Source organism: Crocodylus siamensis, chromosome 1 (genome assembly GCF_052110815.1).
Source record: "Crocodylus siamensis isolate JL-2025a chromosome 1, ASM5211081v1, whole genome shotgun sequence".
NCBI lineage: Eukaryota > Metazoa > Chordata > Crocodylia > Crocodylidae > Crocodylus > Crocodylus siamensis.
The window spans coordinates 112,190,639-112,204,846 of record NC_143395.1 but is presented as its reverse complement, the minus strand read 5'-3'; the positions used below and the strand labels follow the sequence as shown (position 1 = coordinate 112,204,846).

Here is a 14,208-nt window from a genome sequence, read left to right as displayed (position 1 = left end):
TTTTTTGCAGCCAGAAAATAATGAATAGATTATATGAGCTATCCTTGTTGATACTGAAATGAACTCTTTATCACCATACTCACAACTCCAACAGGGAAAGCTAAAACAGCCATCATCCAGTCACGGAGAGAAATGAGCTTTTTTAGCTGTCTTTCTTGTTCTTGGTTGTCATTTCCTTTGGTGAGGAGACTGGAGAGGTCAGTCAATACACAGATCCCAAAAAAGACAGCCTGGATAACCTGCAGAGAAAAAATATGCACTCTTGAAATGTAAAAACAAAGATATTCAGACACAAGGTATTTCAGGGCAACAGGCCAAGAACTGAGCTAGGCCTGCAAAAACTTTAATCGCTTAATTATAGTAGAACTTGTTTTTTTTCTTAAATGTAAAAGCAGCCTGTGTTTTTAGGTCCAAAACCTTTAGGACAAATCATGAATGTACTGAAATTAGCTTTCCAGTTCTCCATCAATCTAAGTCCAAAATATTTCAACAATAACAGCACTGAAGTAATTGCCCTAAGGAGAATACATGCAGAGAGTGAATGTGTTAATTAGGTCATTAGAGTCTTAAAAAGATGATTTGCTGACTGTAGGTCTGAAGTCTGTTACCTCATCCAGAAGATCCTCGCACGACCCCACACATCTTGATTTTTGTGTTTCTGGAAGAGTCTAACTGATTAAACGTGTAAGGGGTATTTGGCAACAGAACTTTCTACTGTTACCCAAGGCCTAAAAATCTCCATGGTGATGATGCTGACTCTCCTGAATGCTTGAATTTACCTTAGTTGGCCCCAGAGTCATGAGGGTAGAAGCCCGAAAATAGAATAAAAGGCAAGGCACTTCTAAAACATCAAGACAACGCATGGGTGACTGTTGCCACCTTAGCTGGCGGGGGCACATGCTCCCCCTGCAACCAGTCCCACAGATGGGGGGGGGGGTCTCCCCCCACACCTGTGGCTGATTCCATGACAGCTGATTGCTGCTGCTGCTTCTGGGAATGACTGTTGCTATTTTGACTGGTGCTTGCAGGGGAGACACCTGTGCTCTTCCCCTCTTGCCCATCTCCTAAGTGGCAAGAATGGCCAGTCAGAGGATGCACCAGTGTTCTCTACACATCATCACTAAGACGAGACCTGTCACTCTCTCATGGCAGCAACAATATTCAAAGCTGCTTGCCCCTTCTGCCTTAAGACAAACTATTCAGAAGTAGAGGTGAGAGAACTGAGGATGAGGCACAAAGAATGGATGAGCTCCACATCTCCAGTGTAGGGTGGCCATCAAAAAGGACAGTCCGGTTGCCCTCTGTCCTCTATTGGTACAAAACCCAATGCCTTTATGTCCTCTATTTTTCTCTGTTTTTCCTCTGGTGGTTGGTTGTTACCTGAAACCAGACAGTGGAGTAGGGTGGCCATCACAGAGTACATTCCAGTTTTCTGCTACTCTGTCCTCTATTGATATGAAACCTGCCTCTAGAAGACATAAAGGCTTAGGGTTTCTGTCACAGGGCACTTAGGTGTCTGCTCCTAGAAGAGTAGAAACTTCCTGGGGAGAGCCCAAAAAGCCAGACAGGTGTAGGTTACCATGGCAACCACCTAATGAGGAAATTAGCCTGCACCTGCACCTGGTCAGCTGGCCAGAAGGGGTAGGGCCCTGGGCCCATTATAAACCCCTGGACGGGAATTAGGGAGGGCAGTTTGCTGCCAGCAGCCAAGTGGGAAGGACCCTCCTAGAGGGAGCTAGGGGATAAGGCCTGAGGGTGAGTCTAGCTTCTGGAAATTCCCGGGGCAAAGTTTGATTCTTTTAAAGGGATGGAGAATGATGGGAACTTATGTGTTATGTTATAGCCCAGGGGCTTATGTTTTGTTTGCTGTTTTGTAACAACCAGTGGTTTGGGTGAAGCTATTTGGGGAAGGAGGAGGCCTCATTGGGGGCCCACTACAGCGCAGGGACCCCGGTGCCAGGGAGGGCGTGGCATTTGGGGCATGGGGACGGGGCCGCGGAGAGTCCAGGCGCTGGTGAGGCGCGGGGACAGGGCTGCGGAGAGCCCAGTGAGAGCAAGGGGCCGAGTCATAGCAAGGCCCGGGAGAGACAACGACAATACCATCTGCGAGGCTTGGGGGATGGTAAAGGGGTGGTTGGAGCCATGCATGTATCCCATAAGACTGGGGACCCACAGGGTCCAGGGAAGTCTATCGGGATTGTGTCCAACCGGACATGAAGGCAACATCCCTACTCATTATCATTACATCAAGACGTGGCGGGTGAGAACAGAGGGTACCCAGCGGGCCTTATTGACACAGTAAAAGGGCCCTAGGGGTAACACGGCCATCCTTGAGGACCCCATCCTGTGACAGTTTCATATCAATAGAGGACAGAGTAGCAGAAAACTGGAATGTCCTCTGTGATGGCCACCCTACTCCACTGTCTGGTTTCAGGTAACAACCAACCACCAGAGGAAAAAAGCCAAGGGGGGGGGATCCCCAGAAGTTGCCCAAACTCTTCATTTTCACCCTTTGTTTCACTGAAGCAACACCTACATCTTTTATTTCACTTTATTATTGGTTTTTGTTATTGTAGACATTTGTAGGAACCTAATAATCAGCATATAATCAAATCAAGCGGGTGATTTGATACATTCAAAATATTGATATATTGGTCCACTCTTAAATCTTATCTTAGTACTGCTCTACCTTCCAATAATGAAGATGCAGTGAATCAGTACACTAATGTGGTTCTACATATTAGCTCGTTCATCCATTTTTACAAAACTAGTAAAAAAACCCACAGAATTGGTTTGTTCCATCAAATTGCAATCTGGGCTGTGGATAGGAGGGCACAATTCATCTAAATTAAGTCACTGATTCTGTTTCTAAATGAATACCTAAGTTCCTCACACTTCAGTTCATTAAAGCATGTAAGCTTAGGCTAAGAGTTAAGCACATATTGGGTGTTTTTAGACATACTCCAGGAAGTGTGCATGTGTTTGGGGGGACACTTTAACTAGTGCAGCACTGAGAGCCATGCTAATTAATGTGCCCAGAGCATCACATGTATCAGCATCCCTGTGCTGAAGGATGGTGACAGGGTGCTTTGAACTTAAACTCCTCAAATGAGCTTTAGCTTAAAGTACTCCACTACCATTTTTCAGTGCGGGCATACTGATACACGTGATGCTGGAGTCTGCTGGAATGTGGCAATTAGCACGCCCCAGCAGACTCGATTAATCACAGTGCATCGGAGCTGCCTCCCTGCACGTGTATAGGAGCCCGTTATTTCCTGAACAAGGACAGACTTCTAATTAATTTTATTTAGTGTTTGTGCACTGCAGTGTATTAGGACCATACAGGAGGAGCAGAGTTTAGAATCAACTAAGATTCAACTAAGAATCAGACTGTCAGCAAGAAACTCCATAAATCAAACTGTCAGTTCTAATAGTGACTCACTGTATCATTATGGGAAAGTCCCTTAATCTCTCTATTTCATCAGTCAATAAAATGGAGATAGCAATAGTTATTCAAAGGGGAACTAAGACTATGAAGGTTATTAATTCACATTTGTACAGTGTTTTGAAAGTACACAGGCACAGATCCAGCAAAAGTTGATTAAGTCAAGTATAAAAAGCACAATCAAGAAAGTAATGGCTGAATTAGGATCTTAAAAAGAGCTAGTGCCAAAAACACAGATTAGAGTGGCTATAAACTTGCTCTATGGTTGCACAAGGGGTAGGAAGTAAAATCAAATAGTTATACTTAGAAAGATCAATTTCCATTCCCTACCTGGCAGTCACCTAAGTAGTTTGATTTTGATGCTGAGAGCCCAATATACCAATTTTGTCTGTGAATTAGCCAATAAAAATCCTTCAAATGGTCATTGAACATTTCATGTCATCACTACAATAGGAGCAGCTTGGGCTCCTGCTGCCTGAGTGTGTAAGTACGCACTTATTTGCTGCTCAAAATCTAGTATACAATGTCTGTGAAGCATTTATTGAAGAAACCAGCCAGAAAAACCATTAGAAAATGTCTATTATCTAAATTCTCAAAATTCTAATTTATCTGAAGAAATTACCAACTTTTATGTAATACTTCAAAAGAAATTATTTTCTTTTAAAAATAAGATTCTGGGTCCCTCAGAAGCCTGTGATGCTAACACTTTTTTCACAGTTTTTAATCAAAAATAGTCCCCTTCCCCTCAGCAGATGGCCTATTTACAAGAAAAAGTCTACAAGAACTAAATATGTAGTTGCCAATGCAGGAAAATAATTTTGGGGGAAATTAAGAAGGTATAACTAAGAAAAATAAGATGAATCTGAACTAAGAGAGCTTAGGCTGAATACCAGGAAATATTTCCTAACGGTGAGAGCTATTAGGCCATACAATAGTCTCTCAGAGGAAGTGGTGGAAGCCTTATTGCTTGAGTCATTCAAACTAAATTGGACAAAACATTCAAAAATATACTGCAGGGAACAATATCATATTGGCAGGGTTTAGATCAGTGACCTAACAGATTGTTTGCCGCTCTAACTATGATTCCCTGAAATCAGAACTATCCAAAGTAATACAATCTCAAGTAACTACACACCCACTTTCTAAGGGAATTGAAATTGTACATTCCCCAATCAATCATGAACTGAGCACTTCCCTTAGTTATTCTGCTTTGAAGGCAAAAATGCATGAGAAAATGTAATGGCGTATATTATATAGTGAATGGTTTGTGAAACTCCTAACGGTGGGAAAAGCTACCCAGAGGTCACTAAATTATGATGTGATAAAGAATTCTATGATAAATGTAATAAACTGCAATGAAAAATACAGACAAAAATATAGGCAAGAAGTAAAGTGAATTTCTTAACTAGAGAGTTACTGAACTTTCAGAACCAGGCTCTATCATACTATAGAGGTCTGAAAGGAAACTTCCTTAGCTCCATCATACAAATTGCATATGTGCTTTAGTGACAGGGCTTTCTTCTCCCTTAAGTACAATGCACAAGAAATGCTACAGAAGCACTCTGGAATTAAACAGGGGACCTGCAGGGCTGAAAGCATGCACTTCAATGGCTTGAAGAAAAGAGCTAGGTTCTAAGTAGCTAGGGAATGCTTGAGTTGCATCCTCTGTGGGTTAGATATAAAAGCTGCATGTAACAGTTACAAAAAAAGTATTTAAGAATCTATGCTTCCTTCATGCAAATATCTGCAGATGTTAAGAGTGCAGCAATGTTCACTAAAATGTCCTGACATTACTGACCGGCAGATTGACCACATTTTGTAAACAGAAGTCAGCTTTCAAAAATCTGTATGTAGTCATCACAAAATCTTAAAAATTATTTTACTTTTCAGGATTTGTAAGCAACAATTGAGACTCCACTAAATATACTCCCGTAAGTCTAAAATGCAGGGGAACCGCCTCCCAATACTTAACTTCTGAATGAGTTCTGAAGACAACACAGATTTATAACAATACATGAAGGAGGAAATAGCCTCACTTTACTCAATGCAACCAGAAAAAAAAAGGTTTGTGTATATGCAGAATTCTCAGAATGAAAAAAACTAGAAAAATAATCTACTGTAATCTCCATTTTGCATCTTCAGCTCTAGAACAGTGGATGTTAGCATGAATATGCAGCTTAGATAAACAGCAACAAATCAGGGATAAGTCTATCTATAAATATTTCAATTACATAAATTCCAAGGAGAGAAAGAACTTACTGTGAATGATCTGAGAAGAAATAACTAGGGATACAGGAATGAGCAACTCAGAGACCTTTCCAAACTGAGATTTATTAAACATTGCTGTAAGAGAGAAAGTGCTTTTTAAGTCTCTTTTCAGAGGATTAGAGACGAATAAACATTAGAGATTTGTCTATTGTGTGGTAGCTGCATGTTGGAGGGAGTCAGGGGCTGAATACACCCTGCTCCAGAATTGAAATGTAGCCAATGAAGCTGAAGCTTGTTCTTCAGCTCTTGGCCTCCGGCAAGCCTGAGAGTGGCTGCTGGGGAAAAGCATGGAGGAACCTCACTGCTCAACTTCCTAAGGCTGACTGGGCAGGTGTGGGTGGGGTGTGCCTAGACCCATTCACAGGACTAATTGCTGATGTGGTATGGACTGGCCCTGTCTTACTGTATTTACCTGAATTCAAGATGATAAGGCTGAATTTAAGACGGCCCCCTAAGAATTAAATTCTATATATGACAAATTTTATAAATTTGTTATAATTTTCCATGTATAGAATCTAACTATTGGAGTTCATCTTAAATTTGTCCATCCCCCATCACCTCCCCCATCTTCCCCCCCCACCTGCTGCTGCAACTGGGAAAGCAGTTGTCAGGGGGCAGGTGTAGGTGGTGGGGGAAGCAGTATGGGAGGAGGTAGATGGGCAGGCAGTAGCAGGAGGGGTCAAGCTGCTTGAATCTTGCCCCTCACCTGACCACACCTTGCCCCCTGCTGCCTGTTCCCCTCACTGCTTGCCCCCTCCCCACCCACACTGAGAGTAAAACTTGTGGCCTCAGTGTAGTCAATGAGAGTTTTATTTTAACGAGGAAAAAAAACTCCTATTGACTTTCTCAGTGCTAGTTTCACTCTGCATCTCTGGACTTATTCCCTGATTTAATCTGTTATTGTAATATCCATCTTTTTTCTCTTAAACAATGGGACATATACTGGTTCACTAGGATTTTTTTGTGATGTCTACATACCTAAGGGTGTCAGGCTTACTATAGTACACTCGTGTTACAGAAAGGAGATATAAATCCAAGGATAAGCATCTGCAATATTTTTTCATTAAGTGACTATCATAACAAATCATTCCATTTTTCCCATGCAAAATTAAATATACCTACTTTGGTTCCCATCCTGTTGCCATTGATATTAATGTGAACAAATATAATCCCGTAACATATTATTTATTTCAACTTAACATCTTAAAAAATTAGCTCAAAACATAGATATATTAACAACCTTTCCACGTATCGCTATAGGGTAAGACGCATAAGTAGGGATATGCAGAGAAAGAGAAAAAGTCTAGTTACATAACATTAAACATGCATGTCAGGAAGGCAAGAAGACATCAACAAGCTGATACAGCAGAACCTGGATCATTCATATCCAGATGGTTCACAACCTGCTTATTTGCAGCAGGTTGCTGAATTAATGAGCTACTTGACTGTTTGCTGCAGCTTTTATATAAAAAGATGCCACTTCTCCAATTGCCTGGAGCTCTTTGGCTGTCCTATGCAGCTGATGGAAGAAATGGGGCCCTTTGATATAAAACTTCATAACAAAAAACCAAAACCCTCAGGGGTTCCATGTGACTGCTTGTTTCAAATAGATGTACCCCAAGCTAGCTTGTAAACCTTCATCTTTGCAGGGGGTAAGAAGCCTAACCCTACAAAGTATCCAGTTCCAACAACTAGTGCATTCTCTTTTCACATTCCAGAAGCTCCCCTTTTGTGCATAAAAGAAATGCACTTCTAATTAATACTTCCTTTATTTTACAGGTAAATTTCTGGTGTCAAAAGGCAAGAATTATTTTAAGGAGGAGGTATAATTGTGAGTTGGTCACTTAGATTTTATTACAAGAGTATAATTTATACATATACATTTTCAAACATTCTGCTGTTTCCCAGATATTCTGAAATTTCTGAAAATTTCTCCTGGAAGCAGCAATACATGAAGCCTTAAATATATTCTCTTCTGAGACAATACACAGGTTGAAATGATAGCACACAAGTTTTGACTTAGTATGCAGAATCAAATTTCTGTAAACTGTCAATTCATGTAAGTTTCACAGTTTTGAGTTTGCCAAATATATGGTCCAATTTTTCTTCACAATAACCAGAATACAATTTTTATTATCTTAGATTGTCTGTTACTACTACTTGTCCTCTCCTAGCACTTTTGTTCTCATTCTTCCAGCCTCTTAACATGATGGATCAGAAAAATAATCTGGAGTCATGCACATGTATTAGACTTGAACAGTTAGATGGACAGTGTGATAGACACACGGAAATAATTTGGGCCAGACTATTTGGCTGTTGGCTATCGTAAGTGCAACTGATTGGATCTGGAGAACTGGGACATGTTGCTTTTTCTGGGGGTGTGAATATATATGTCCCTGGGAATGCATAGATATTCTATGACCTTCAGAAACGAAACCCTCCAAAGTTCAAATGTGCTGAGCAAGTTTAGGTAAGTCAAGGGTAACAAAGTGGTTGGATTGCAATTGTTTACTAAGGCTATTACTGCTTTTGGCTGTCTCTAGCTAACTCTTTGCATCCTCAGCCACTGCTCCATCCCTATTTCTAATGGCCACATTTTTTCTAGAATTCTTCTTAGCTTATTTTTAGTTCTGTCTCTTTATTAACTTGGAACCTGAGCAATGCATTTGAACGGCTATACCAGGATATGCAGCTATCACTCAGATGGTGGAGCTATGGCACACACAAATGCATTCTGTTCATTGATGAAAAGGAAATTAAGTGGAACTAAAAAGATAACAACGATGAAGAAAGTATAAGCATGATCCAACAAAATTTAAATGTGTCAAACAACATTTCACTAGCAGTAAGCATATCACAGCCTACAAATCATATAAATAATGGCAAAGATATAAAAAGCCTCAAAGCACTGCAAGGAATAGTGACAAAGCATGTGGATTGAAAGTCAGAGGTGAAAGAGCAGCAGCATTTCTGTTAGCTGAATAGTTCAATTGATGCTGTTTAATAAGAGCCCATTTTGGGATGGAATCAGTCCCCTTTGAGCAAAGTGGAGTTCCCAGAAGCACTTTACTTTCTTATTTGTTTTCAGCAGGTCCCACAATGTGATAGGCCCTTTACAGCACAAAAGGAGTTCAAGACCCCTCTCCCAAAAGCAAACCAAATGGTGTGAGACAGACAACATATAGCTAATGGTAGAGAACAAGGATACGACGACAGACCAGGGTAAAGGGGAGCTAAATACAAAAGCCATTTCTTCAATTATTCACTGGAGGCTGACAAAGAATACAGCATTTGTCTGGGAGCGGAAGTATGAAGGTATTTGAGAAGCAAAATGGCTGTCAATACTGTATGTTTGCCACAAAGTGGAAAACTATGCAGCAGGAGGGAAAACTGATAGTAGCATTGTCTAACATCCACAAGAAGTGTAGAGAAGTGATGTGGCCCACTAAATGATCATTGCACACAAAATGGTTTTATTTCAAAACTGCAACTAGTTTCTGAAACAGCCTCATATTTCTCCTTCTTTGCCTTGAACTTTCCCCTCACCGACATATTTAAGTTTAACCAATAAAAACTTTCAGCTTTTTTCCTACCAGAAGGTAGGACAGTGGTATGGCTCTCTGTTTAAATTCATGGGAATTGCAGAGTGATGGGTGGGCTTAGATAAATATGGAATCCTGGGACTGCCTTTATCTAGTCCTGTAACTTCTCTCCTAATAAGGCTTCAGTGTAAGAGTACAGCGAAAGCTCCCATGATAACACAAAAGGAAACCAATAGGGAAAATTAATTGTATTTCCCTAATCTCTGATGTGAATCAGAGATATAAAAAGTTAGTCATAGTTATATAAAAAGTTATATAACATAGATCCACTGGCTCCTTTTACTGTCTTCCTGTAACCTCTAATGTGGTTCTCTACCTCTCCAAGAGCAACGCAGAGGTTCTTAGCCTTTGGCTAAGATCTTAAGTGAAACTGCCAGAAAAGCAGCACATTCGCACCAATAGTTTTAGAAGCAGTCGCCTAACATAATTAATCTTTTTCAAAACCATATTTTTTTTGGTTGTGTAACCAAATATATATAATTTTGTGTGTAATCTACCGCCTGTGTAGATTGGGCTGGAGTTAGGCAAACTGTCAAACTCCTTGGAAATGCAAATTCTATTAAAAAATTATTCATAGCTGTAAAAAAATTCTTGAAAAAAAATTAGTGGGCAGAAATGAATGGTAACTCCTATAAACCAATAGCTAGCTATATAAACTACTGAGAAACTGACTTCAAAGTTCTACTATATCTCAGCTGTTTTGCATAGATGACATTTCCAGCATGATCTCAACATGACAGAAGTATAAACCATCTGGCTCAGAAGTGCTAATAGCCTGGAATTCTTTATTATGTATCATATAAAGAAATGGAACGGACCAACATACACCAATATAAATAAGAATTTGACCAGAAGCTGAGATTGAGGACTATAACATTTTCTGAAATCTTCCATCTATTGCTTACATGGACCATACTATGCCAGCCCCTCATCTGTATATTCTTAGTTGTTTTTCCTTGGGTTTATTTAATTTCAGATGTTTATTTTATTTTATCTTACTCAGTAGATACAATGAGGCAAAAGTTCACTTGCATAAGCATTTAACCTATAATTCAATTTTTATCTTTATCTTTTTGATTTTGAATGGCTTTGACTCAATTCATTTTGTAATAATCTCCATTTTCCCCCTTTGCTTTCTTGCACCGTACATGGAAAAGCTGCCATTACTACTTACCATATCCTGTTTATAAGGTAATATAATTTAATTAAACTTATATCATCCGTTCAGCAAACATGTGTAATATAGTTTACTCAGAATAGATTTTCATTTTATTAGATTATATCTTTTATGTTTTTCTTTCCTAAAGCTTAATCTTATTAGAACTATACTCTACACAGAAGGTTATGTCATGATTTTGGTTTAAATGCTAATTTTACACATTTCAATGTGATTGGTAGTGTCTCTCAGCCATAGCCCAGCAGCAACATGCAGAAGCAAAGGCAGCACTCAACTAGGCAATATTTGGGATAGCTTGTTAAGTCCAGTAAAAAGACTTGCACTGCAGCTGTCAGTACTAAACTAAGCTGCAGGATAAGGTTTCTGGTGGCTGGAAAGCCCCTAAAACTTAACAAGTAAATCACTTATTCCCAAAAATAAATAGGTTTGATTAAATGGTATTCTACTCAGTGTTACATGTAAAAAAACAACTGAAAAGAACAAACCCATGCACACAGGTATACACGCAAGTTAAATTTAAGAACTCTTATACTTTGGATATTTCTGCCCCAGATCTGCTTTTTCAAATTAAAAAAACAAACTGAAAAAAAAGAAGAAATCAACAGAGGTCAAATATTTTTGTAAGCCACATTCAAAAATAAAAGCAAAATTGTTTTAAAAAGTGAGACTGATTTGTTTCTTTATTTAAAAAAAAAAATCAACAGCAGCTGATACTCTCTAAACTGTGATTCTTGGATGGTCAGTCTCGTTGTATTCAGGAACAACCAAGAGTTGCAGAGTATAAGAGTACAGGGTATAAGTATTAGATTGATGCATTTCAGCAATGTGGTGACTGCCCTGGAAAAGTGAAAATAAAGAATTAGGGTCTTCTGAATCTGCCTGCACCATGTCACAGTGAAATTGAAGAAAATACTGTCCCCTCATAATTTCCAAAGCACTGTAAAGCCATTAACTAACAAAATCAGCCCAACAGGCCTGCATATTAGGTAAGTCTGCATTATTGCCCTCATCTTGTGATGCTCAGTGAATTTAGGAGGAGAGAAGCTGATACACAAGCAACTTAACTTGGATGGGCAGAAAAGAGGAGTAAATTCAAGCCTTCTCTAGTTTGGACCCAACAGATAATTTTTCAGGTTTACTACAAGGACATCCTTTATGGAAACTTTTATTTACTTGTAGTACATTAGTAAATGTAGACTTTTTAAAGTTAAGGAAATTTTAATAATTAGACCTCAGTAAAGAACTCTGCTTTTAAAACTTTCTTGGAAGGATGAAGCAGGGCTACCAATTTCCATGCATTAATTATAGGTTAGGTCAAAGACAGTCTAACGATGGTCTACCATATTCAAATCTGCTCTTCATAAAACACTGTGAGCAGAACTGGAGTCCTCTACAGAGCCATAAATTGAGGAAACATAGGAAGCAATCTGAGTTTAATAGTAAGTTCTTCCTGGGAAATTTATTAAACCATGTTTGAAAAATATTGTGATAAAACCGTAATTTTGCAACCATGACTTTAAGCTCATAAGGTCCTTATTTACTGTCAGATATGCACTTAAAGAATACCAAAAAATTACTAACATAACTTAGTAAAACCATACTGCTTACTTACTGCAACTCTTCAAATAACCCTTTTCTAACATGTCTTCTCTCATCAACAGTACAGCCTGCCAGTCTGCATTCCAGGTCAGCCCTGAAAGGCCTTCACCCCCACACTTCAGTTCGGGGTTGAGCTGCAGGTGGCTTCTCTAGTCCCCTTCCTAGAGGGAAGGAGAGGGCTGGTTGTCTCTTTGTTCACAGAAGGGGCAATGAAGAGGTAAGTGGAGCTGCCCTGTAATTGCTGGGCTCTTATTGCTCTCTCTTCCCCTTTCCCTTCTATGAGAGTTATTGTGCCTGCCACTTTAAGGGGTTTGAGCAGGTGGTAAGCAGCCTGCAGGCGGGAGCAGACCCAATCAGGTGGTCACATGGCAACTAGAAAGCCACCTGATTGGTGAAGAGGCTGGGAGCCTGGGTATAAGGCTAGGCCCTGAGAGCAGAGCTGGCAGTTGCTGTAGGGATGCTGCTGGAGTACCACTGCCCAGCTGGAGATCTGCAGCTCCCAGAACACTTGGAGGTTCAGGCGAGGAACTATGGGGGTGGAGGAAGTCCGTGGTCCTGGGGCATGACCTAAAATTACAGCCAGTTGAGGAGGATGGTGTGGTGGGGCTGCTTGTAGGAGGGCAGTCTCCAGGAAATGCCACACCTGTGCCTCCCTAGTGAAAAGCTAGTATGGGGCATCAGAAAGCCTCAGCCCTGCCACTGCTTTGTGGGTGACCCCGTGGAGGGGAAAGGCTAGAGGAGCACACCCTGACAGAAAAGCACAGGACACAGGCCCATTGAGTGAGGTCTGAGGCCCAAGAGACATTAGGCCCAGCAGCCCAGTGAAGGACAGCGTAGAAGTCCAAGTGAGGGGGCAAGGTACTGAAGCCTCAGTGAGGGGGCAGCCGTGGTGAAGGGGGGTGGGTAGAGGCCCCAGTGAAAGGGGTGTGTAGACCAGGTAGGTCTGAGGACACCCAAGGTCAAGTTTGGGCCACAGTCTGAGTGCGGCCCAGCTAAGGGACTTGGGGAGTAATAGTGGATATGGATGCCACCTGCAGGGCATGGGACATGATATAAGGGGAGGTTTGGAGCCATGTATTTCGCCCTCAGGATCAGGGGAGTTCAATGGGCAGCCTCCTGCATTTTCTGTCTACATTGATACCTCAAGACATGGCAGGAAACACAAGATGGACTGCCCTAGACAAGTGGGTGGGCCAATGTAGTAACCGGCCCCAAGGTGTTAAACAGTAGGACTGTGTGAAGCTTCAGTCACTGATTCAATTCGGCAGAAATTCGGCCCGATTCAGTAGCTGAATCTCCAGATCTGAATAGAATCAGGAGACCCTTTCATCTCTCTGAATTGATTCAGAATCCTCTGAATCAATTCAGAGGGATTTGGAAAGATTTGATGATTCAGACATAGACACAGGTTTCAATGTTTTTTCTACATAGCTCAGGGTACCAGGTGGTTCATGAATGCTGTGATGGTGGGGGAGATGGAGCATCCCACAGGAGCATGGGGGGGTCCTCCGTGTGCTTGGCAGCAGACCCAGAAGTGGACCAGAAGCACTTCCACTCCGCTTCCAAGTCTGCTGGGAAGTGTGCTGGGGGCCCACCCTAAGCACCCCCACTTTGGTGACTTGTGCCTCCTGGGTCTGGGGGGGCACCCAGGGTCCCCCCACGGCCTATTGCCAAGCTGCGGCGGTGTGGGGGGGGGCCCCCCCATGTGCTCAGCAGCAGACCTGGAAGTGGACCAGAACTACGTCTGGTCTGCTTCCGGATTTGCCACCAAGCATGTGGGCCCTCCCTCCCCCCGCCCTGCACTCCTGTGGGATGCTCCATCTACCCCACCATTGCAGCATTCATGAATTGTGCCTGACACCTCAAGGTATGTAGAAAAAACGTTTAAAGCTGTGTCTATGGCTGAATTGTTGAGTCTCTGAATCAGCATCAAATCTTCAGATTTGGATTTGGCTAAATCAAATCAGGGACAGCGATCAGAATCAACAAATCAAATCACTGTCCCCAGTATAGGCTGAATCTGAATTGAATACAGCCTGTTTCACACACCTCTATTAAACAGTGCTTGAGGGATTCAGGAGATCTGCCTGTTTCCTAAGCATCTAGATGGGCTGTCT

The 14,208-nt window shown here is 41.4% G+C and overlaps 1 protein-coding gene across 1 annotated transcript in view; it reads right to left on the bottom strand.

The window, feature by feature from the left end:
- AIG1 (androgen induced 1) overlaps positions 1-14,208 on the bottom strand; it is a 211,158-nt gene that overhangs the window by 154,174 nt on the left and 42,776 nt on the right. Inside the window, exon 2 of the mRNA XM_090040699.1 lies at positions 84-239. Within this exon, the coding sequence (XP_089896825.1) occupies positions 84-239 (156 nt within the window). The remainder of the gene's footprint in view (positions 1-83; positions 240-14,208) is intronic.